The sequence below is a fragment of the Protobothrops mucrosquamatus genome, unplaced genomic scaffold (assembly GCF_001527695.2).
Source record: "Protobothrops mucrosquamatus isolate PMUCROS unplaced genomic scaffold, P.Mucros_1.0 scaffold984, whole genome shotgun sequence".
Classification (NCBI taxonomy): Eukaryota; Metazoa; Chordata; class Lepidosauria; order Squamata; family Viperidae; genus Protobothrops; species Protobothrops mucrosquamatus.
This window is the reverse complement of record NW_015387224.1, coordinates 624,070-646,905: the sequence shown is the minus strand read 5'-3', so window position 1 is coordinate 646,905 and position 22,836 is coordinate 624,070. Positions and strand designations below refer to the sequence as shown.

The 22,836-nt window shown below is 36.8% G+C and overlaps 1 protein-coding gene across 4 annotated transcripts in view; it reads left to right on the top strand.

The window, feature by feature from the left end:
* Positions 1 to 22,836, top strand: part of NT5C2 (5'-nucleotidase, cytosolic II) — a 55,753-nt gene that overhangs the window by 26,826 nt on the left and 6,091 nt on the right. For all 4 annotated transcript variants that reach the window (XM_015819779.1, XM_029284825.1, XM_015819778.1 and 1 more), the window contains exons 3-16: positions 5,479 to 5,596; positions 8,280 to 8,375; positions 8,850 to 8,941; positions 9,113 to 9,170; positions 9,571 to 9,664; positions 10,355 to 10,408; positions 13,341 to 13,424; positions 16,003 to 16,044; positions 16,765 to 16,872; positions 18,848 to 18,914; positions 19,833 to 20,003; positions 21,015 to 21,066; positions 21,321 to 21,381; positions 22,254 to 22,430. In XM_015819779.1, the coding sequence (XP_015675265.1) occupies positions 5,479 to 5,596; positions 8,280 to 8,375; positions 8,850 to 8,941; positions 9,113 to 9,170; positions 9,571 to 9,664; positions 10,355 to 10,408; positions 13,341 to 13,424; positions 16,003 to 16,044; positions 16,765 to 16,872; positions 18,848 to 18,914; positions 19,833 to 20,003; positions 21,015 to 21,066; positions 21,321 to 21,381; positions 22,254 to 22,430 (1,274 nt within the window). The remainder of the gene's footprint in view (positions 1 to 5,478; positions 5,597 to 8,279; positions 8,376 to 8,849; positions 8,942 to 9,112; positions 9,171 to 9,570; positions 9,665 to 10,354; positions 10,409 to 13,340; positions 13,425 to 16,002; positions 16,045 to 16,764; positions 16,873 to 18,847; positions 18,915 to 19,832; positions 20,004 to 21,014; positions 21,067 to 21,320; positions 21,382 to 22,253; positions 22,431 to 22,836) is intronic.

The window sequence follows — 22,836 nt, the reverse complement described above, 5'->3', positions numbered from 1 at the left end:
GTGCTAAAATAAACATGTATTGATCTGGATTGATAGAGGACCCTGAAAATGGTATTTCATGGATAAGAGATTTTTAATTCCTACACTAAATATTTTTTAAAAAATTATACAATAAATGCAAATGATTACTTAAATAACTAAGTGCATTAAATGGCTTAAATTGTCCAATTTTCTTTAGGATTTAATATTCTGTTGAAGCATTTGTGTTCTGAATCTTAACAGGTTTCCTATTAAACTTATAAAGTGTTATTGAACAAATAGCAGTATTTAATATTAAATGCTCATGTTTTAAAAAGCATACTCAAATACACTGAATTAGACATGTATTCAGTGATGTATTTTGCTAGAGCTTTTCCTAGTGCTCAGTGAACTTCATGTTGGTGAAACAACATATGCATTATATTGGTGAATATTAGTATGATGGGCCAGTATATCCCTATGACACAATTAATTTATATATAGCTTTCAGCATGAATGATGCTTTTCAGAGTAATAGCATAAAGTCAAATCCTTGCAATAAAATTGTAATCTAAAACTGAGTCAAAGAAAGCAATAGAGAAAAATGGTGGTGGAAAATAGAAGTAAAGACAAACAAGGAACAGATGAAAATTTATATAAACCTGATTTCAGAATGTGATAAGAATGACTAATTTTTCTTTCTGTGGGAAAAAGTGAGACTTAAGAAAGCAGCTTACACTGTTTCTTAGAAATTATGTCAAGCTATAATTTGTGTAGCTTTTAAATGAGAGCTGTGTTGTTATACATCCTTGTGTATTATGTGCAATGTATTTGAGGTCGTACAAACCCCAAAGCCTTCTAGGGGAATAATACGTGTGCTTGTAAAACATGGTTGGAAAGAGAGTGCTTCATAAATCGATGCATTGCATCAGATTTGATTCATGAATTTCAGCTTGCACCTGTGCTTTCTTTTTGGCTCCATTTTGTGGTCAGTCAGTTGGTACTACCCAACTTTTCACTTTTAATCCCGCGATTTGCTATTCTTATGGCAGACTTTAATTATAGCACTGGAGTTTATTTTTCATTAATTTTCATTAACTTAGCCAATTGTACGGTTAGGCATCTGCGTTAGATGAAGCAGTGATACAAAGGAAATTGGATCTTTTCATGTGCTTGGAGATTGCAGGCATTTTTCTTTTTGTTTATGCTAGCCCATTTAGGGCCTATGTTAAAAATGTCATTGATTTTCTCTGCTGAAAAATACTTGTTGCCTAATGTGCACTGCACAGGACCTAATGATGAGGATTTTCTCTTTCTAAATGGAAGGAAACCAGTTTTCAGCCATCGTTCTATTAGCAATATGGCTAAAGGACTTTTGTAAGCTATAGGCTATATTTATTCTTGAATTGTTATTTTAGTCCTTTTGAGAACAAAGCCCAAATACGGTACTTCTTTTCTCCATGTTTTGTTGTAATATGTGTTATAAAAACCTAACTTGGTGGTCTATAATGAGGGGGAGTTTCAATGTGCATATAAAATATTTACTATAAATTTTCTATTAAGCCTATTTTCCCCCCAAAGTCTGTAAACACGAAATATATTTCATACAAGTGCTTTAGAAGGAAAAAAAGTGATGAAATTCCATAGACAGAAACTTGAACACTGAAAACTACATCAATTATCAAAGGAAGATAGAGAAACGGATGGTTTGTGTCAAACATCACTATTTTGCTCTTCATTATGTGATGCCAAGGTTTTATTTGAATTGAATATTGATTTGCCTGATTAATCAACTTCACCAAAACAGATCTAGGACCGTTTACACTGTTGACCCACACATGAATCTAGAGTTGTGCCTAGAACACAATAGTCATGATGTGGTGATACCAAATTACACAAAAAGATTTGTAGAATGGCTTTTGGATTGTAATGGATATTAGAAAACAACTACTGCTCTTTTCATTGGGGAATCTTGGGTAATTTCAAGGAATTCCATATTTTTTGGAAAGATTGTTTGAAAAGCATAAGGTAATAGCAAGGAAATTCAGGATTAACATTTCATTATAATTTTTATGGTTGTATCTTTACTATTGTATTTAGTATATGAATTTCCTTTATATATTTCCATATAGTACAGGGGTGTCAAATTGGTGGCCCACGGACCGGAGGCGTCATGGTGAAACCGCGCCCACCCCATTGCCAGCAATGGAAAAAAAGTCACGATGTCGTGACACATCACGTGACGTTGCGAGTTTGACACCCCTGATATAGTATGTCTATTTATCGTCATTATACAAACTGTTGGTATTCAAACAAAATTGTTGGCAGGTTACAATACTTCCATAAAAGTTTTAAAATCAAATAATTAAATCAAGAATGAATAAAATCCAGAATCTCCCCCGTTTCTGGTAACAGCAACGGTCACATTACAATGTTATTTAACATTGTATTGATCCTTTCTTATTTAATCTGTATTATGCAATGGTTCAGAGTTTACAATATTTCTTGATTTTCTTTGTTTATAAAAAAATGTCAGGATTTTATTTTTTTATCTGTTGAAATACAAGATTCTTTCCTGTACTTTATAGCCTTCTTTCCTTCCCTCTTTTGGAGTTAACTTGTACAAGAGTTCTTCAAGGCAATACTAACTCCTGGTGACTTCATGGATAAATTCATGTAGTTTTCTTGGCAACAATACAAAGATTGTTAACCAATGTCATCTTCTGGGATATTTTCTCATTTCCCAGTTAGGTGTTAAAGAACAAGCAAGCTGGCTAGTTGTTGCCTTCTGTTGTAAACTGCAACTCCTCAGTCACAAATATTATAACTGACTGGTTGTAAATACCATGAATCTTTCAGAAAAAGTAGCTCTGGTTACACATGTTCAGTCTATGAAACAGTTCATCATGTCCTATAAATATCAAAGAACACTTTTGATTGTTTGAGGCACCTTCTAAAAAATTACCTGGATAGTTACTAAGGGTTTCCCAATGTTTCTAAGATTCTAGACCTTTCTTGATTTGGGCAAGTAGAAATACCACGTTGCTTCTATATAATAAATGCAGTGCTAGGGATTAATTGGCTTTCCATTATGGAATTGACAGGACTGTGATTGTGACCCTTAACAAAGTATCTCTAGTCTATTACTTTGGGGTTTCTTTCCCTCTTTGGTTGTATGGAGATTGGGGGAGTATTGCTGGGCATTTGTGGTACTCAAGGGCTGCAGAGGTACTATGGGTTTCTTGCACATTATCACTTATTTATTCTGTTTTAGTGAATGGATTTTCCACAACCAGTTGTTTTCTTCCCTTCAAAAACCTCTAGATTCAGATGCGTTTATATACAGTTTGGTTATACATGCATAATCTGATCAAGTTTATAACATGGTCTGATGGAATATATACCATGTTTTTCACAATACATGTATTTATCAACTGAAGTTATTTTGGGGTGTTAGAAAGAACTTTTTTTCTTAGAATTGACAATTTGTGTATATATGTACTTGCTATCTCTGTATCTCTGCAGTAAGAGCTGCTATTATCAAAATCTTTGAAGAATGTGTGCTCTTCTATACATTAAATAAGAAAGCCACTTGACATAATAAACAGTTTAACTGAGCCTTAAATAATGTACAGACAGTTATATACTATGACTACTAAACATAGTCATGGTAATAGAAAAAGAAAAAGCTAAAGGGCTCTGGAACTTTCAAATTCAAACAGACAAGCACCTGCCTCATAACACCCCAGGCTAACCAATTGTCAATAAGAAACATCTGGATAGTGGATGTGGCAATACCTGGAAACAGCAGAATAAAAGAGAAATAACTGGAGAAAATAGCAAATTACAAAGACCTGCAAATAGAAGTAGAACAACTGTGGAAACAGAAGCAAAGATAGCATCAGTAGTAATAGGTGTCTTGAGCACAACGCCGAAACACCTGAAGCACCACTTGAACACCATCGCCATTGACAAAATCACTGTCAATCAACTGCAAAAAGCAGCTTTACTTGTAACAGCTTATATCCTGTGACAGAAGCTTTAAGACCAACAAACAACATCTGCATATCTTAAGAAGGACTTGAAAGATGGATAAAAATGCTAATTCCAGACTAAACATCTGTCTGACTGAAGAATATTCTTAAGAATTATTATAAACATATGGCAAGGCCAAGTAATACATGGCCAGTAGATAAAAAAATAGTAGGCAAAGCAGATAATAAGATCTGGCAATGTCTAAGAGTAGGAAAATTGAAGAAAGACAAATCTGGTTGCACAGGGCCAAGTTTTAAAAACAAATGGATACAGAATAATAATTTAGAAGGCAGCGACAAAGAGCAAATGCTGCCTCTGCAAAGAAGCTGAAGAAACAGTGGGCCACCTTTTTAGTTATTGTAAGAAGATCTCACAGACTGACTACAAACAATGACACAACGCAGGAGCAACAATGATGCATTGGAAGCTCTGTAAGAAATATCATTTACCTTTGTGCAAGAACTGATGGGACCATGAAATTGAGAAAGTCATAAAAATGAAGAAATTAAATTGCTGTGGGATTTTAGAATTCAAACCGACAGGTACTGTACCTGCAACATAACACCCCAGACTTAACAATTGCCGATAACAAAGTAAAAAAAGTCTGGATAGTGGACTTTGCAGTACCTGGGGAAAGCAGAATAGAAGAGAAAGAACTGGAGAAGAAAACAAAAAATACAATAAACTGCAAATAGAAATAGAACGACTATGGCAAAAGAAAGCAAAGGTAGTACCAATAGGAATAGGCAGCTTGGATGCAATCCCAAAACAACTGGAGCACCACTTGAACACCATTGGCGTTGACAGATTCACCATCAGTCAATTGTAAAAGACAACTTTATTCGGAACAGCTTGCATTCTGCAATGATACCTCTAACACCACCAGACATCAACATCTGGCTATCCTAGGTCTTTGGGAAGAACTCAGTAGGTGAATAAAAATGTCAAATCCAGTCTAAACATCTGGTTGATTGTGCAACCAACCATAATAGATTATTAAACTTGTGTGCCCCTCAGCTCTTAACAATTCTGGGTGGCTCACAACAAACACATTACAATAAAATCATTAAAGACAAAATATGACAAGCACAACAATCCAGATGAAATAAACAAAGGATCTTACTTTTCCTTGCCAAAGACCTGGGTCTTCCCAGTCTTCTGAACAACAGCAGAGAGGGGGGCACCTGGATATCAGGGGGAAACCTCATTCCAGAGGGCAAGCAATGCTACAGAGAAGGCTTGCTTCCAAAATTCTGATATACGTCAAGACCCCCAGATTATGCACCAACCTTGTATGGCAAACAGTATTATGATATTTTACAATCAATAGACTTACTGTAGTATAATATCTCATTGCTTTATGCCTGCTGAACTGTCTTTAAAGACTGGTAAAATTAATGAAAATTTTCTGATTTGCTTAGATGTGATATCTCTCTTGCTCTCTCTTTCATATTTTCTAATTGGAATCTTCTCGTCTTATCACAGTGTATAAATCTCCAGAATATGAATCCCTTGGATTTGACTTGACAGTTGAACGGTTAGTTTCAATTGGATATCCTCAAGAGCTGCTTAGTTTTGTCTATGATCCTACATTCCCTACCAGGTAAATAATTGTAATTTAAAGTTGTATTTGTTCTGCACAGTTTAAGTGGTACTTTTAAACTTAAGGTGTTGTAGTTCATATATGGTAAACTGCATATGTATCTTGCAAATTTAAGTTTATTGTCAGATAATGTGTCTTAAAATACAAATAAATAGAAGAGAACTGCAGAGCAAGTAGGCATAAATATTCCTCTAGACTAATGTTTTGCCATTTTATAAATATCAGGTTTAATTCATGAGAACTAAATGACTACTCACAAAATTATTTGGGGATAATATTCATGGGTATTTCCTAAAGTGCTTTCTTGAGTGTATCTGGACTGCCACATTTTGCACATTTCTCTCAGAGCAATTCTTTGTGCTATGTTGCAGACTTCTGAAGTTGTTCTAAACTTGGGGAAGACCTTAGTGGGACTGAAAGGAAATTCCAGAGCATCATGGTTGGCTACATGACAAGGATACTATAGTTCTGTAGTGGTTTCTGGCATTGAGCAGGAGTAGGATTAGATAATCTTGAAAGACCCTTACAATCCTTTATAGTATGTAATTCTGCAAAATGTCCCCTGAATCTTTCTAGCAGCATAGTTAGAACATATAGTGCATTTATTAAAAGTAGATAGTGAGGGAGAATATAAGCCTTTTTATAAAAATGTATATTTTAAAAAGCCTCACATTTCGATACTTTTTATTAGGCTCACTTTTTAAATTTTTAATGATTCATGTAAAGCTTTTGAGATGTTGTTTAATGGGGAAATATTCCCTGGTAAAAAATATAGTAGAAAAGTCCCTAAACATGAGAATCAAGCCTTAATCATGTGAAAGTGAAAAAAAGAAAGACAAATCTATTTGTCCACATTGTTTTTCCCCAGTGAATACTCATATTTTTCTAAGATGTGTCTGAAGGTTGACAGTACAATATGGGCAAAGATTACAATCTTGACTCATGGTAAATCACTTACACCAGTGGCCCCCATCCTTTTGGGCGCCAGGGACCAGTTCCATGGAGGGCAGTTTTTCCATGGATCGGGGTCTGTGTGTTTTCGCACTCCCCAGATCCCACATGTGCATGGATGGGGTTTCGTTCACTTGTGCAGTCCAGTTTCTGGCAGGATTGGGGATCCCTGACTCACACCAGTCCTACACTATTTATATGTCCACTTGCATTTGGTCAAGCCATGTACTTCTGCTGTTGGCATCAGACTAAACAGCCGTGATTCAAATCAGCAGTATGCATTTAGTTTTTAAGCTTATTTCCAAATGTACTTGGATTTCTCCTTACTGATTACAGAATGAAAATTTTAACTGTTGCAATTCATTGTAATTTCTTAGTTTGATTGTTGTGAGCTGCTCAGAGGTGTTGAATGGCAGTATACAATTTTAATAAATTATTATTATTATTATTAGGTCTGATTATTAACTCATTCTCTCAGACCTGGGGACAAACTACACATTGCAGAAAATAAGCTCCGCTCTACTTTCTTGAATCACATTCTCATCTTTCTTTCAGTATTGTTGACTTGACATAAAAATTAAACTCTTTATACCTTGAACATTCTATGCCTATCTTTCTACAGCAACTATTGATGTAGAGCTGGGTCTGAAAAATGCACTATAGGATAATGTCACATCATGGGTAAGGAAAAACCATGACACATTAATGGGAAGGAAAGAAGCCCACAGAGCACAATAAATGAATTGGCAATGAAGCCAGAGAAAAAAGAACAGGCAATCTGAAGTCTTAATTTGCAGCCACACCCAATATAGCAGTTTACATTTTTCAAATATCTAGCCTCTTTTTCAAATATTGTTCAGCCAATTGAGACTACTTCGATAGCAGAATGTAACAGAGAGATAAATGGGAGGGGGCAGATAATTATCAACAGAGGAAGCATTATACATCCTTCAACTGTATACCTCATTAATTGTCTAAATTCAATATTTTGTCTTTCTATGTAAGTAGGACACTGTTGCACTGAAACATACAAAGTTCATAGTTAGGGGTACTTTGACTTTATAACTTGTTCTAATCAAAACCCTTGTGGTAATCTGCTAGCATCTAATATTTCATTGAAGATTTTATATAACACTTAAATGTGTATTGCACCCATATGCACATCATATTTAAGCATGCTTTAAGAAGTTGTAGAAAAACTTCAGTAAATGTTGGCTGACATGGTCACTCCTATTCTTCTGGATGGCCAGACATTAGCATAGGCCATAGGGTGTGGCAAATTTTGTTTAATAGTAGGTATGGTTAGCTTCAAATAAACCAAATTTTAAAGAACTAGTTCTCAAGCTGGCTTGTTAAAACTAATAAAAATGTTAACCACAGTTTTGGGTTAAGACTAGCAAACTGTAGTGAAATTCTGAGAAGTAAATGGTACCAAAATTGTTCTGGCAAAGTACTTTGCTGTTAAGATAAATGAACTAATTATAAGCAAATAGATTAATTGTACATTTAAACCAGGCAATGCAGACTATTTTTTCCTCTGCAGCTAAACAAAAGTTCAATGGGACTCTATCATCAGTGTCCTCCTTAGGGTCAGATTCTAATTTGGACAGAACGTGATAGAACTGGCTCAGGTATGCCATTACAACAGACTATCTTTCAAAGTCTTGCTGTTCATCGTTGCTCATTGTGAAATGCTGACATGCACACTTGCATTTCTTTCTTTTTTTAATAGAGGCCTGGTATTTGATTCTCTTTATGGAAACCTGTTAAAAGTTGATGCCTATGGGAACATCCTAGTGTGTGCACATGGCTTTAACTTTATGAGAGGGTAAGTGATGCAAATATTGGTGATCTCTTAAGATTGTCTGCAGTCCTTATGCACAGCTGGGATATATATTCTGTTGCACGTGGCACAGAGTCTCTTAGTGACTTTCAGGTTTGTTGGCTTCTGTCAGAAATTATCTAACTTTAACATTATCTTATTCTTGTTTTTTTTCCCTATAGATAGATTGGTAAACCAATATAATATTTGGTGATCTTGTAATCAATAAGTATGGTTTCAAAAAATCCAGTTTGTACTTTGTATAAAAAAAGCAGTACACGGATAAAAGATTAGATGTCACCTTCAAGAAATCATATCATCTATTCAGGGTTCAGTGTTTTCTTGGAAATTTTAAGAGATAACTTGGCTTTCTCATAGATCTTGTTGACTCTTAATTGAACCTTATAATATGCAATAGAGGAAATTGCTTTGATTTGACAACATTAACTACCATATTCTTTTGTCCTTTATATTCCTCAGGCCAGAAATACGAGAACAGTATCCTAATAAATTCATTCAGAGAGATGATACTGACAGGTTTTACATTTTAAACACACTGTTCAACTTACCAGGTGAGACTTGAAAGGGGGAATTACATAGTCCAGATCAGTAGGTACATTGCTATTAATTTTAAAGGAACACTTTTATGAATGTCTTCTGGGTTTAGCTTAATTACATGTATGTCTATTTGACTAATCGTTCATTTTAAGATTTGGTCTTGCCTTGGTTTTGCTTTCTTGCAGAGACATATCTGTTGGCTTGTCTGATTGATTTCTTTACTAACTGTGACAGATATGCAAGGTGAGTATTGTCTTGGCTCTATGAAATCAACGAGACCATGTTGTAGCCAGCTTTTCCAATGCAAATGTATAAAAATACAGCATACTGAAGTTATTTCAGAGTAAATGAAAATATTTAAAGGATCGTTTAAACAAAATATTGTGATTTAACTTTCAGTAAGATAACAGGGTTTCCTCATTCACTGCACAAAATAATTCACTTTGAATTGGTGAAGATAGTAATTGAATAGGTGGATAATGCATAATATCTATTCATATGTAAACAAAAACCTAGGGGGAAGAGATGGGAAACTGTGCTTTCAGTTTGTACCTAAGGACACAGATGTCATTTTTAATTACATAACATTTTTCAAGCCTCATGCAATTTTCTACATGGCTGTTTTATTCCATTTGTCTCTCAGCTGTGAAACAGGATTTAAAGAGGGAGATCTTTTCATGTCCTTCAGGAGTATGTTCCAGGATGTGAGAGATGCTGTGGACTGGGTTCATTATAAGGTAACCTGCATCTTGGGGACATTTAGATTATCTCTTTAATTCAAACACTGTTTCTAAGTTTTGAATTATGGTATCATTTCAATAATTTTAATTCCCCCCCCCCGATGAATAAATACTAAACACTAGTAGTATTCCAGCAAGATAATTGGACAACATGTGATATAGAATGAATTACTTTTTACTCTTCCTCCATTCTCCTCTTAATTTAGTCTTTCTGTTTCTTCCTTGTCTCATGAGATTAGCAGCTGTAACTCATCATAGAAACAGCCGCTAGTCCTCTTGCACTCTTTATATTCATTTTCTCTCTACCCTATTCTGCAGTTTATATATAGTTCCTTAGTGGCCTGTCATCCAAAGCTGAGGATAGCTCCACCCTGTAGCTTTAAACTATCATTTGACTTCAGACTATTTAGTTTTAGAACAGAAGTTATTATGTTCCATCATTTGAATGGCACTTTGACTCATATTTCATTCTTCTGTCATAAATGACCCTTAGAGTGGTACAATGAAATCATCAGGACTAATCTCTTGACATATGAAACTCTGCAAAGAACTTTCTGTCTTTAGTGTTACTTGAACATCTTTCTACAACATGATGCCAGCACGGAAGATTGTACTAATATGAAACCCAAGATACCTATTAGATCTTTGCTTCTGCTGCCGTAAGATTTTTTTCCCCTGTTGTTCCAGGGCACACTTAAGGAGAAGACAGTTGAGAATCTATACAAGTATGTGGTGAAAGATGTAAGTATTCAAAAACTTGTTTTAAGAAAAGATGGTGATTTATTTTGCTAATTCTTAATTGGTCTTACTACTCAGTCACTTAAAATAATGGATGGAAAACAGGAAGTCCACCAAACCAGAATAATTTTATCTGGAAACTTCTGATGACATAATTGCTCTAATAAATGTTGTCTTTATTGATGGAGATAGTGTAATACTTCCTTTATCTCTTATTAAATGGAATTAATATTAATTAACTGGACGCATTCATTTCTTATCTTTCAAAGATGGACATGTGATGCAAGGTAATAATTGTGGCTCTCACCATTATTTACTCTGGGCAAAAATTCAAATTAAGCTCCAACATGTAAAATGACAGATGATTCATCAGCAAAGCAGTACTGGTCAAAACTGGCTGAACTGGGATTAAAAAGAATTTTAAACAACATTAGCAAACTGGTTTTCTATTCTGACATTGTCTGATGAAGTGGACATGGAAGAAAAACAAGTCTTTGAAACTCTCTACACACATGCCAAAAAGCATGTGCCTGACTATTTGACACCAAACACAAGTATGGAACTTGGATGAATGCCTAGAATTGGTAGATCAACATAGGTCAAGTTGGCAGACAATACATGATACAGGCGGCTCAGATCTGAAGTTTGCCATCAGCTAAAGGCAGAGCAAGAGGCTGGAGCACCCTCGCTCTGGAACTGGAAGAAGCAGCACACAAACACAAGCACCACACACTCTTTGCCGTTCTCAGACCACTAAGTGAAAAGACAGATTCACGTAACTCAGAGAAGTTCCCATTAAATGAAAATTAGTGATAATAATCCCTTTTTGAAATCATCCAACCACAATTCTAGAAATAGCAGGAACAACTAGAGAAGAGCACACTGATGCTGGGATCAGATTTCACCATCAGACAACTGTTGGAAGGAAAAATTCACTGTGGCCTATGAATGCCCATTGTATTCATTGATTTTCAAGCAGCCTTCAACAGTGTGTACTAATCAGTTTTATGGATAGCACTGAAAACTGAACACATACTCCCCCAAAGGGAAATGCTTACCACAGGTAACTTATAGCAAACGCACTGGCTGTGTGCACATCCAAAATGGATCTTTCAGAATTCCCAATTTGAATTAGTATTAAAAAAATGTATGATGTAGTACAGGTAGTCTTCAACTTATGACTATAATGGAGCCTGCCCATCACGATCATAAAAATGGGTCAGTCGCCTTTTTTGTGGCAGTCATTTAAGTGATTACGGTGGTTGTAAAATAGCTGCCGTGATTGCTAAATGAATACTGCAATCATTAATTGAACCAGTGCTTCACTATGGATGCGGCGTTGTCAAAAATTGGAAGTAAATGCTGTTTTGGGGGGGTGAGAAACACCATAAAACACAGTCATGTGACTGCAGGTGCTTGAAATTTGATCATGTGAAAATGGGATGAGTGACTGTTGGAACTTCAAATCTAGATCATAAATAGTGCCCCCTCCTGGTAGGCCAGTTATTTCTTAGGGTCACTAAGCGATGGTTGTGAGTCAAGGATTACCTGTATGAAGAAACCCATTACCTAAATATTGATGTATTGATGACAGTGCCATAATTGCAGAGGCCATAGACATTTTGTATAACTTCATAAAAACTGCCAATTGATATGGCCTGAAAAGCAAGGCTGACAAAAGAAAGGTTTTGACAACTGATAAGCCACAGTCTTCTGTCCATCTCAATGGAGTCCAAATGGAGCAAGTTAACCATTTACGATGGAAAAGAGAGAATAGTATCAAAAGCAGCAGAGTAGGATTGGCCAGGCCACTGCTCTGTTTGGATTGTTAAATTGTTGTTGTTATACAGATCTGATACTTAGGCTCCATAATAAGCACGTCTAAACAAACTTGATGTTTACATGATTTTCTCAAGAATGAAACATCATTTCTAACCTACAATTGAGAACGAAATACAAACATGCATTGGGAAGGTATGCAGAATAGTAGACTATGCCTTCCTTACAGACAATAGTAGAGAAAGTGACCTGCATGGTGGAATAGCACCAGAAAAAATATGGGTGAAGTGACAATCTGAAAAGCCTAATTTTCAACCAAAACAGCTATAAGAGATGGCCATAGCCCAGTAGCATCCATACCAATGCACTGGCTCCAAGGTTAGCCCTGCCCAGACATTTACTAAGGGGAAAAAGAAGAAGAAATGGAACTTAAATTAATTCTATTGTTAAAGAAACTTTGTTCTTTCCTGCTACCAAAAATGTCAGGAAAGTAGCAAGAGAGACATCACAACGAAGACGCAGGAAACTTTCCAAGATATCAGCCCAGCCTTAGGTGTCGAATTCAGTGGTGGCAGTAGCATTTGGGGCTCAGGATCTGGCCTGACATCCTCCACTCTCTGACATCCTCCACTCTCTGAATTTGATAATTCCACAAAGGTGGGTCCGTTCTTTTGGGCTTCTCTTCATCAAAAGGGAGATATTCAGTGCATCCCCATTCATGACACTGACTCTTGTTTCTTCCTATAAAATCTATTTAGCAGCTGTTTCCATAATATATTGAAATGCCATTTTTTTCACATATTATTAAATGATTTATGAGAAGTTGCTCCATTCTACAAAATCCAACTTTAACTGTAACTATCCTCTTGTCCGGAATTTAACATGAGTAAGGATGCACTAACCAAAGCTGCCCTTTATGCTGTCATATTGAATCAACTATATTATATGCTCAGAACGTGGCATGAGATTCAGTACCGCATAGTTAAGATGTGTAACATTTTAGAAGATATTTTAAGCAGATTGAAATATGTATTTGGCATTATTCAGAACAGAAGGGTGCATGGTGCTATTTCAGCTAGGTCATGTGAAGTACCCCAAAATAAATTTTAACTTAAATGTTTGAGAATTAGTTTTATGTCAGTGTTTGTCATTTTAGGGAAAGCTTCCACTGCTGCTGAGTCGCATGAATGAGGTGGGAAAGGTGTTTCTTGTCACAAACAGCGATTATAAATATACTGATGTAAGTAAAATTTTATGAAGTGTTCCAGTAAGTTATGTATCTTTCATTTGATAATAAAGGAGATTTTAAACACAGACAAAAAATCAAATTCAAATTATGAATTTGAAATCTTGGACTCTTCTCCAGGTTTGATTACTGATCTAAAACTTAGTGTGCATATAAATACTTTCTAAAAGTTTCTCTAATATATTTAGTACAAAATGCAAGGATTCTTTTCTATTAAATTCAGTAACATTTAACATGTCATGGTGAGACATGTTCAAATGGTCAATTTTCTTCTGGGAATTATATTTCAGCTTTGCCCAAGAAATCTTTTAAGTTTGAATGCAATATCCACTCTCATCCACTGAGACTGAATATTTATACTTCAGTCCAAAGAACATATGTTAGAGACCAATTGTATCTGAATTTAATTCCATGTTAAATGAGTATCAGGTTTTCAAAGTCAAGAGAGATGTGGAATTTTTCAGTTCTGGGGTTCTCTTGGCAAATAGATAAATAATAATAATAAAGTTGGAAGGGATCTTGGAGGTTATCGAGTCCAACCCCCTGCTCAGACAGGAAACCCTACACCATTTCGGACAAATGGCTGTCCAGTCTCTTCTTAAAAACTTCCAGTGTTGGAGCATTCACTGCTTCTGGAGGCAGGTTGTTCCACTGGTTAATTGTTCTAACTGTCAGGAAGTTTCTCCTTAGTTCTAAGTTGCTTCTCTCCTTGATTAGTTTCCATCCGTTGCTTCTTGTCCTGCCTTCAGGCGTTTTGGAGAATAGCTTGACTCCCTCTTCTTTGTGGCAACCCCTGAGATATTAGAACACTGCTATCATGTCCCCCCTCGTCCTTCTCTTCATTAAACTAGACATACCCAATTCCAGCAGCCTTTCCTTATATGCTTTGGCCTCCAGTCCCCTACTCATCTTTGTTGCTCTTCTCTGTACTCTTTCTAGAGTCTCAGCATCTTTTTTACATCGTGGTGACCAAAACTGGATGCAGTATTCCAAGTGTGGCCTTACCAAGACATTGTAAAGTGGTATTAATACTTCACGTGATCTTTATTCTATCCCTCTGTTAATGCAGCCCAGCACTGTGTTGGCTTTTTTGGCAGCTGCAGCACAGTGCTGGCTCATATTTAAATGATTGTCCACTAGGACTCCAAGATCCCTCTCACAGTTACTACTATTAACCAAGGTACCCCCTATACTATACCTGTACATTTGGTTTTTCTTGCCTAAATGTAGAACCTTACTTTTTTCACCATTGAATTTCATTTTGTTAGATAGCGCCCAGTGTTCAAGTCTGTCCAGGTCCTCCTGTATCTTAAGCCTGTCTTCTGGAGTGTTGACTATTCCTGCCAGCTTGGTGTCATTGGCAAATTTGATGAGTTCCCCATCTACCCCCTCGTCCAAATCATTGATGAAGATGTTGGAGCACTGAGCCTAGAACAGAGCCCTGGGGCACCCCACTATATACTTCTCTCCATGTAGATGCAGTTCCATTGAGGACCACATGCTGAGTACGGCCGGTCAGCCAACTACGAATCCATCTGGTGGTGATGCTGTCTAACCCACATTTTTCTATCTTATTGAGTAGTAGGTTGTGATGTACTTTATCAAATGCCTTACAGAAGTCCAAGTAAATTATATCCACAGCATTCCTCTGATCCACTAATTTTGTCACTTGGTCAAAGAATGCAATAAGGTTTGTCTGGCATGATCTGTTTTTGACAAACTCATGTTGGCTTTTAGTAGTGATTTTGTTTGCCCCTAGGTGTTTGCTGATTCGTTGTTTGATTATCTTTTCCAGAATCTTCCCAGGTATTGAGGTCAGGCTGATAGGTCTGTAATTTCCTGGATCCATTTTTTCCCCCTTTTTTGAAGATGGGAACTATATCAGCTCTTTTCCAGTCCTCTGGTAGTTCCCCAGTGTTCCAGGATCTTTGAAAAATATAGTTCAGTGGTTCTGAGATCACATCTGCCAGTTCCTTGAGAACCGCGGGGTGTAATCCATCTGGTCCTGGCGATTTGAACTCATCTAGGCTGGACAGGTGCTCACTTACCATTTTCTTGCCTATCTTAACTTGTGTTTCTATTCTGTTTTTTATGGCACTATTTTTGATAGGCTGGTCTGTTTTTTCCCTTTGTGTAAAGACAGATGCAAAAAACGAGTTAAATAATTCTTTGATTACAGGTAAAGTTGCTTTCTGGCATCCATAGTGGTTTAACTTGCTGTACTTGTTCAGAAGATGAGAAAATACAGTGCTGTGCTTTTTGTACCCTACCTTTTTCTGTACTTCCATTTCTTTGCTTTGGTTTATCAGCATAGGGAACTTCTTCTATTTTTCCATTATGCCCTATGGCCAGGTAGGCGATATTTTAGTTCCCTCTAGTGTCCAGTTTTTAAAATTTTATCTTACTTATGTAAGATAAGACAACTTACATATTTGAAGCTAGTTATAATTTTTTTGCTGAAACTGACCTGATTTAAGTGTTGCTTCAGTCAAAAATGATTGAATGGGAAATATTCTCTCTAATTTCAGTACTTAAACTATGTGTTACATTTTGTTTCTTATCTATCTTTCAGAAAATTATGACATATCTGTTTGATTTTCCACATGGACCAAAGGTAGGTGCAAAGAGATACGTTATTCTATTGTTGACAGTATTTATTATCTATTTCTGAATAATTCAGGAATAGAATTCAGTTTTGGTACTGGAAATATATGGCAGCTATTTATTAAATTCAGATTGAAAAAGCATTGTGTTAGTTGCCCTAGATTTGTTGTTATGGGTCAGGCGGAAAATAAGTCTGATGCATTTTCATATGCCAAATAAGGCAGTTTTTTTGAAGTTAAATAATAGTAACTGCTGCTGAATTATTTAGTTGTGTTTTAATCAGTAGCACTTCCTCTTAATGTTAGTTATATACTTATTTGCATTTCTATTGTACAAACAGCTTAGATAAAAGGAGTAATTGCATATTTTGGATTAACAGATACACAATTAATAGTGCCAATTATATGTTGAATATATAAGATATGAGAGCCTTAGGCAAAGAACACTTGTACTTAGGATTTATATTTCTGATGTTATCATGTATCTGAATTAACTAATCACTGGAAAACATAGGAAACATGAATTCTCTAGATGATCTTTTCTTAGTATGTTGTCAAGCACCGTAATTAAACAATGATAATAGTTGCAGTATCAGACTAGATGTAGTACAGAGTACAGTTAGTGGTGTCTGCTGCAGAACTAGCATTAGCAAATACCTATATGAATTATTAATATTTGTTTACTTGAACTTTAAATAAGATATGCTTTTGATTGATTTTTTTTAATGTAGCCAGGTAGCTCTCATCGACTGTGGCAGTCTTATTTTGATCTCATCCTTGTGGATGCACGCAAGCCTCTTTTTTTTGGAGAAGGCACAGTCCTGAGGCAGGTGGACACAGTAAGTCTACATGGAATACATGGTTAAGACTCATCTGGAAGAGGAGACAATATTCCTATTTTGCTAAGTAGAATACGGGTGTGGATCTCTTAGTATAATCTCTCCCCTTTTAAAAATAATTGCATATTTGCCCTTAACTGTATTTATGACATCCAGTTTTGGGTTAGTGATTAAGGCTTCAGGCTAAAAACGAGGACATCATGAGTTCTAGTCCTGCCTTATCATGAAACCTGCTGGATGACCTTGGGCCAGTCATGTTTTCTCAGCCCACGGAAACAGACAATGGCAAGTCACTATTGAAATCTTGCCAGAAAAATGCAGGGATTAGTTGAGGCATCACCAGGAGTCAAAAGTGACTCAATAATGTTTTTTTAAAAAAAACAAAACAAAACCCACAACTGTATTTATAACAAATTTGGGGTCAGTTGGTTTGACTAAGAAAACACAGCATACTTTTCAAATAGATTTTTAAGTATTCTTCTAGGCTGTGCTTTCTTTCTGCTATTACAGTTTAGGAATCCTTATTTTATTGAAATCAGTTCCACTGCAATTGCAACTACCTCATTTGTCACAATACATGTCAAAGCCAAATCTGTGCAGGAGGTAATTTGGTGTAGGAGGAATAGGTTGTGATCACCATTTGTACTATACCATTTGTATAGGTTTGTGCCATTCTCGCTAGTGTTTTCCTGGAGTCATTGTTAGTTTATGGAATACTTGCCGTTGCAGAGGTGATTTAATTGTTTTTAAATAAGGCTGAGGCAAGAGTAGGAGATAGTCAAAGAGTGCTGATAATATATAGGTAAATTTCACAGTTGTAATTTTGCACTGCTCTTTGTGAAGATCTTCTCACTTTCTGCTTTGAGCCATTACATCATAGTGCCTACTATCATTTGCACTAAGCAAAGTATGCTAAATTTCATCTCCAGTTGGCAAGAGTTCCACTAGATGGCAGCAAAGAGATAGTATATCTAAAACCCTTAACACTGAAGTCATCTAATGCAGGGCTTTTCAACCAGTGGTACGGGTACCATCTGTGGTACATTGGCACCTGGCATCCTAGAAAAGTGGTAGCGGGGGAGGAGAATGAGCTGAACCGGTGGCAGCACCGCAGAAGCCTGAGTGAGAGATGGCTGGAGCTGCAGGGCTGTCAGGGCTCAGCGGAAGCGCCAGGATCAGTGCCGCTTTCCAGCTGATCAGCGCTTCTTCGGGGCTGTGAGGGCTCAGTGGAAGCACCTGGATCAGCGCCAGGCTCCAGTTGGAGCTCAGCGCTGATCCTGGCGCTTCTGCTGAGCCCAGAAGAAGCGCCAATCAGCTGGAATGTTGCAGCATCTCCAGGGTATTGTGATTTACATTCAGATGTTTGGCAATTGATTCATATTTATGACGTCACAGTGTCCCAGGGTCATGTGAAGTGACCAAAAACTGCTGCAACCACCCATCAGACAGGGGGAATAAAAACCACACACACCCCACCCCACCCCTGCTGCCAATCCTCAACAGAAATGCTCACAACAGTGAAAACCTCAGACAGGAGGAAGAGTGTGGCCGGGCGGGCAGGCAGGTGTCTTGCTCGGCTGTGGCTCGGGGGGCACTTTTTTCAGTGCCATTGTAACTTTGAACAGTCACTAAGCGAACTGTTGTAAATCGAGGACTACATGTACTTTATCACTTTATCACTTTTTCCTTTTTTTTTTTTTGGTCATCAAGTTTCTGACACCTTGCTAGGCGACTGGTGGTACTCGGATATTGCCATATCCTAAAAGTGGTACAATGGGTGAAAAGGCTGAAAAGCCCTGATCTAATGGGTGTGTTTTTGCAGTTAAGGCATGATAGTCTTAGAAGAAACGAGCACCATGTACCATATATGATAGACGTAACAAGTCCATTTTCCATTGAGCTCTGACTTATCTTTCCCTCACCCCTCCAAGTGGAAAATGGATGTTGTTCATGAAAACAACTTTCTTCTTTACAGGTTACTGGCAAGTTGAAAATTGGAACTTACACAGGTCCTTTGCAGCATGGCATTGTCTACTCTGGAGGTAAAATAGACACGAAACTGTTTATTTTATTAAGCACAGAAAGAGGGATTTTGCTTTTAGTCAGCTTCACTTAGCAGGGGTAGTCAACCTTGGCTCTTTTATGACTCGTGGACTTCAATTCCCAGAATTCCTGAGCCAGCTGGGAGTTGAAGTCCACGAGTCATAAAAGAGCCAAGGTTGACTACCCCTGACTTAGAGTTTGAAACTGGGTCTTATCTTCTATAGAGAAAGAGTATTCTCTGTTGATGGAAGCAGAGGTTTACCCAGCATAGGCTGCTGGCCATAGCTGTTTCCCCAATTCATGTTATGTTGTCTTTATGGTAGGGACAGATAAACCATGGCTTTTCAGATATAGCAGGAATATAGCTGCCAGCTTCCCTAATCTGTGCTGTATGTGGACAAGAAGAGGCAGCAGCTTGTATCCATCCCCCTACTCGTGTGTATCCCTTTTGATGTCTTCTGTTAAGGAATGCATCAGAGAGACACCCCCCCCAAGGAGCAGCCATTCCAAAAGAGATTTCTTTTTGTATTTTTCAGTTTTTGTATATTCTGGAGTAAAATACATGCGTCGTGCATTGCACCCAGCCTGTGCATTAAGTGCTTTTCTATATTTTAAAAGTGTGTGTGTGTGTGTGTGTGTGTGTGTGTGTGTGTGTGTGTTGAGGGAGAGAGAGAGAGAGAAGAAGAGGGCCCAATCACCTTGAACTTGCCACTTGGAACAACTGGACCGGAAAATAAAAATGTTCCAATCAGCAAAGCAGAGCAGGCAAGAGTTACATATAAATGTGCCTGACTTCTTCCAGTCATAACTATTTTAAGGAACAGTGCATGAAAAGCAAGACGTTTTCCACATGACATCTTAGGTTTTTGTGAAGGGCAAAAAAACATTATTGCTACTAAGACTATCCTTCTCCTCAGGCTCCTCTGATACAATATGCGATCTTCTGGGAGCCAAAGGCAAAGACATCTTATATATAGGTGACCATATATTTGGAGACATTTTGAAGTCCAAAAAACGCCAAGGTTGGAGAACTTTTTTAGTGATCCCAGAACTGGCACAAGAACTTCATGTCTGGACAGACAAAAGCTGTGAGTGTTTAACATTCTAACCTCAGATTTAACTTGGTATAGAAAAAAATGAAAAAGTACTTATTTATTTATTTATTTATTTATTTATTTATTTATTTATGATTTAAATTTATATACCGCCCTATCTCCCTTACGGGACTCAGGGCGGTGAACAGGCAATAATAAAAATCACAATAAATATTGAATAAAAAGCCTGCTCTAAAATACCCCATATAAAACCCCTAGCAAAGCCCAATCAAAACTACGCCAGGCCGGCCGCATGGAATAGATCAATAGACTTGCCTTATTGATTATTTGCATTCTACTTATTTGGGTGTATCCATACACTAGGAAAGAGGAACGTCTTCAGATCATTCTGAAATGTGATACTGACGCCTTGTGGAAACTAATTCATTTCCTAATATGTTTTGGATTGAGATTTGGGAGAATTTATTTCCTTTGATAAAAATGTCACTAATGCTGCTGACGTTTCCTGTTTTTATTTATTCAAAACATACCCTGCTTTTCCATTAAAATGTACAAGGTGGCTTTTAGCAACAATTTAAATAAAAAATATGCACTATAAAGACATTTTTTTTACATTGGAACGATAAAAACATGAACATAATAAAACAAGGAGAAGTCCAAAAATAGGAGCTATAATTCTGAGAGGTACCCAATTATCTTAGATATCTTCACTTGGTAAACATTGAAAAAACATTAAAAAGACTGATTGCAAGCAGATTATTTTTAGCCTTGTAATTGTTCCCACCATTTACAGACTAGAAATGAAGAATAAAAACTGTTATGCATACTCACCTGTATCTTTTTTTAAAATGGAAGCATCTTTTGTGACACTTGCAGGAAGTTTTCAAGTAGGATTTCATATTGCCATTATAAAGCAAGCAAGCAAGAATCTATACCTCCTAGCATTTCTAGTTCTTTTAGTGAAAATAATGCTGCCTGATAAATAGGCCTATTTGCTTCATTGACTTCCAGTTGGAAATGACCTTTACTTTCTCCCTCACTTAGGCCTTTTTGAAGAACTTCAGAGTCTAGACGTCTTTTTGGCTGAACTATACAAGTAAGAAAAAATTCTTATCCACACAGCATAAGCCATATATTGCATCTTTTCAGAATGCCATTATAGCCTCTCCATAATGCATTATAGCCTCACCATTTTACAGTGGCTGCATCATTTCAGTGGATTTAACATAAAATCTGAAAATGGAGCTATGTGTGAGTCCTAGTCACCTTCCTAAATAAGTCTTTGTTTTGTCCATGTTAGTTTTTAAAACATTCTCTCACGTGCTTCTTTACTTTTTAAAATGTCAACAGGCATTTGGATAGTAGCAGCAATGAACGTCCCGATATCAGTTCCATCCAGAGGCGTATTAAGGTAATGCTCACCATTTGGTCTTGGTGGCTTTCTTTTTGCCCCCTTATTAAACCCTCCCTTTTCCAGTTCTTCAGCACGATGCTAGAATGAAGTATTCTGCAATAGCCCTAATAAATGGCTGTTCTACAGGATGTAGGCCATGAAATGAATGAAAAAAGGCATTAAGAGGAAACTGGAAGGTCGTGGCTGCATTTACACATTGATTTTGGCTTTGTATGATATATAATCTCATGCAAGACTCTGTACTTCACACACATCCCATTATGTGTAAACCAGTCTTAGTGAAGAATAATTGTAGAAAAACTACAAGAACTAAAAACAGGCAAATGTATGTTATATTGGTAAAATTATGGTTTGTGCATCAGAGAAAAAGTAAGACTGAACAAGGGGATGATGGCTAAAGAAAAGTAGAAGGCAACAGCAAGAATATTTGTAAACTATGTGGGAAGATTAAAAGTTTCTAGGCCATAAACATTCTTTGTGTATGCTCTAGAGTTTAGTACTTCCCATCCCATTTTATTTCTTCTTCTAAAAATGCCTCCATTATTCTCAAGCTATATAAACATAAGGCTCCTAATGGTCTGCTACTACAAGGAACAATTTATTTATAAATATTTCCTAAAACATTCATTATCTATAAAAGCGTTTGATTTCTAACTGAATGAGAGGATTCAAAAGAACAAAGCCTTATTTGTAACCCAATAGGAACAGTTTTGTTCTATACTTCCAAAGACATCCTTTTTAATAAATGGAATTATTGTCCCCTGAAGTAAATGGGGAACCCTTATATAGGAATTAGAGCTATCACTCCTACCGGTAGAAAGACTTCCTGATCATGGCAAATGCTTACTAACTTCATTCTCCGATTTTAGAAAGTGACTCATGACATGGATATGTGCTATGGAATGATGGGAAGTTTGTTCCGAAGTGGTTCCCGACAAACGCTGTTTGCTAGTCAAGTGATGCGGTATGCAGATCTCTATGCTGCATCTTTCATCAACCTCTTATATTATCCTTTCAGTTATCTCTTCAGAGCCGCCCACGTGCTGGTAAGTTGAAACACAGATTTTCATTCATTCAGGTAGACAGAATGATCCAGGCATTTTTCGGCATCTTCAAGGTATATAGAGTAAGGCGTTCTCAACAGAAAAGAGATGTAGCTAATGTATCAGATAGGATGACATTGGCATTGCATTCAGCAAAAGAAAAATGAGGCTAATCAGTTACTACATGATAAAGGTAGACCAACAAGACCTCTTTTCTGAAATAACTTTCGTTTCTGAATTCTGGTGAGATACAGGTGAAACTCGAAAAATTAGAATATCGTGCAAAAGTTCATTTATTTCAGTAATGCAACTTAAAAGGTGAACCTAATATATGAGATAGACTCATTACATGCAAAGCAAGGTAGTTCAAGCCGTGATGTGTCATAACTGTGATGATTATGGCTTACAG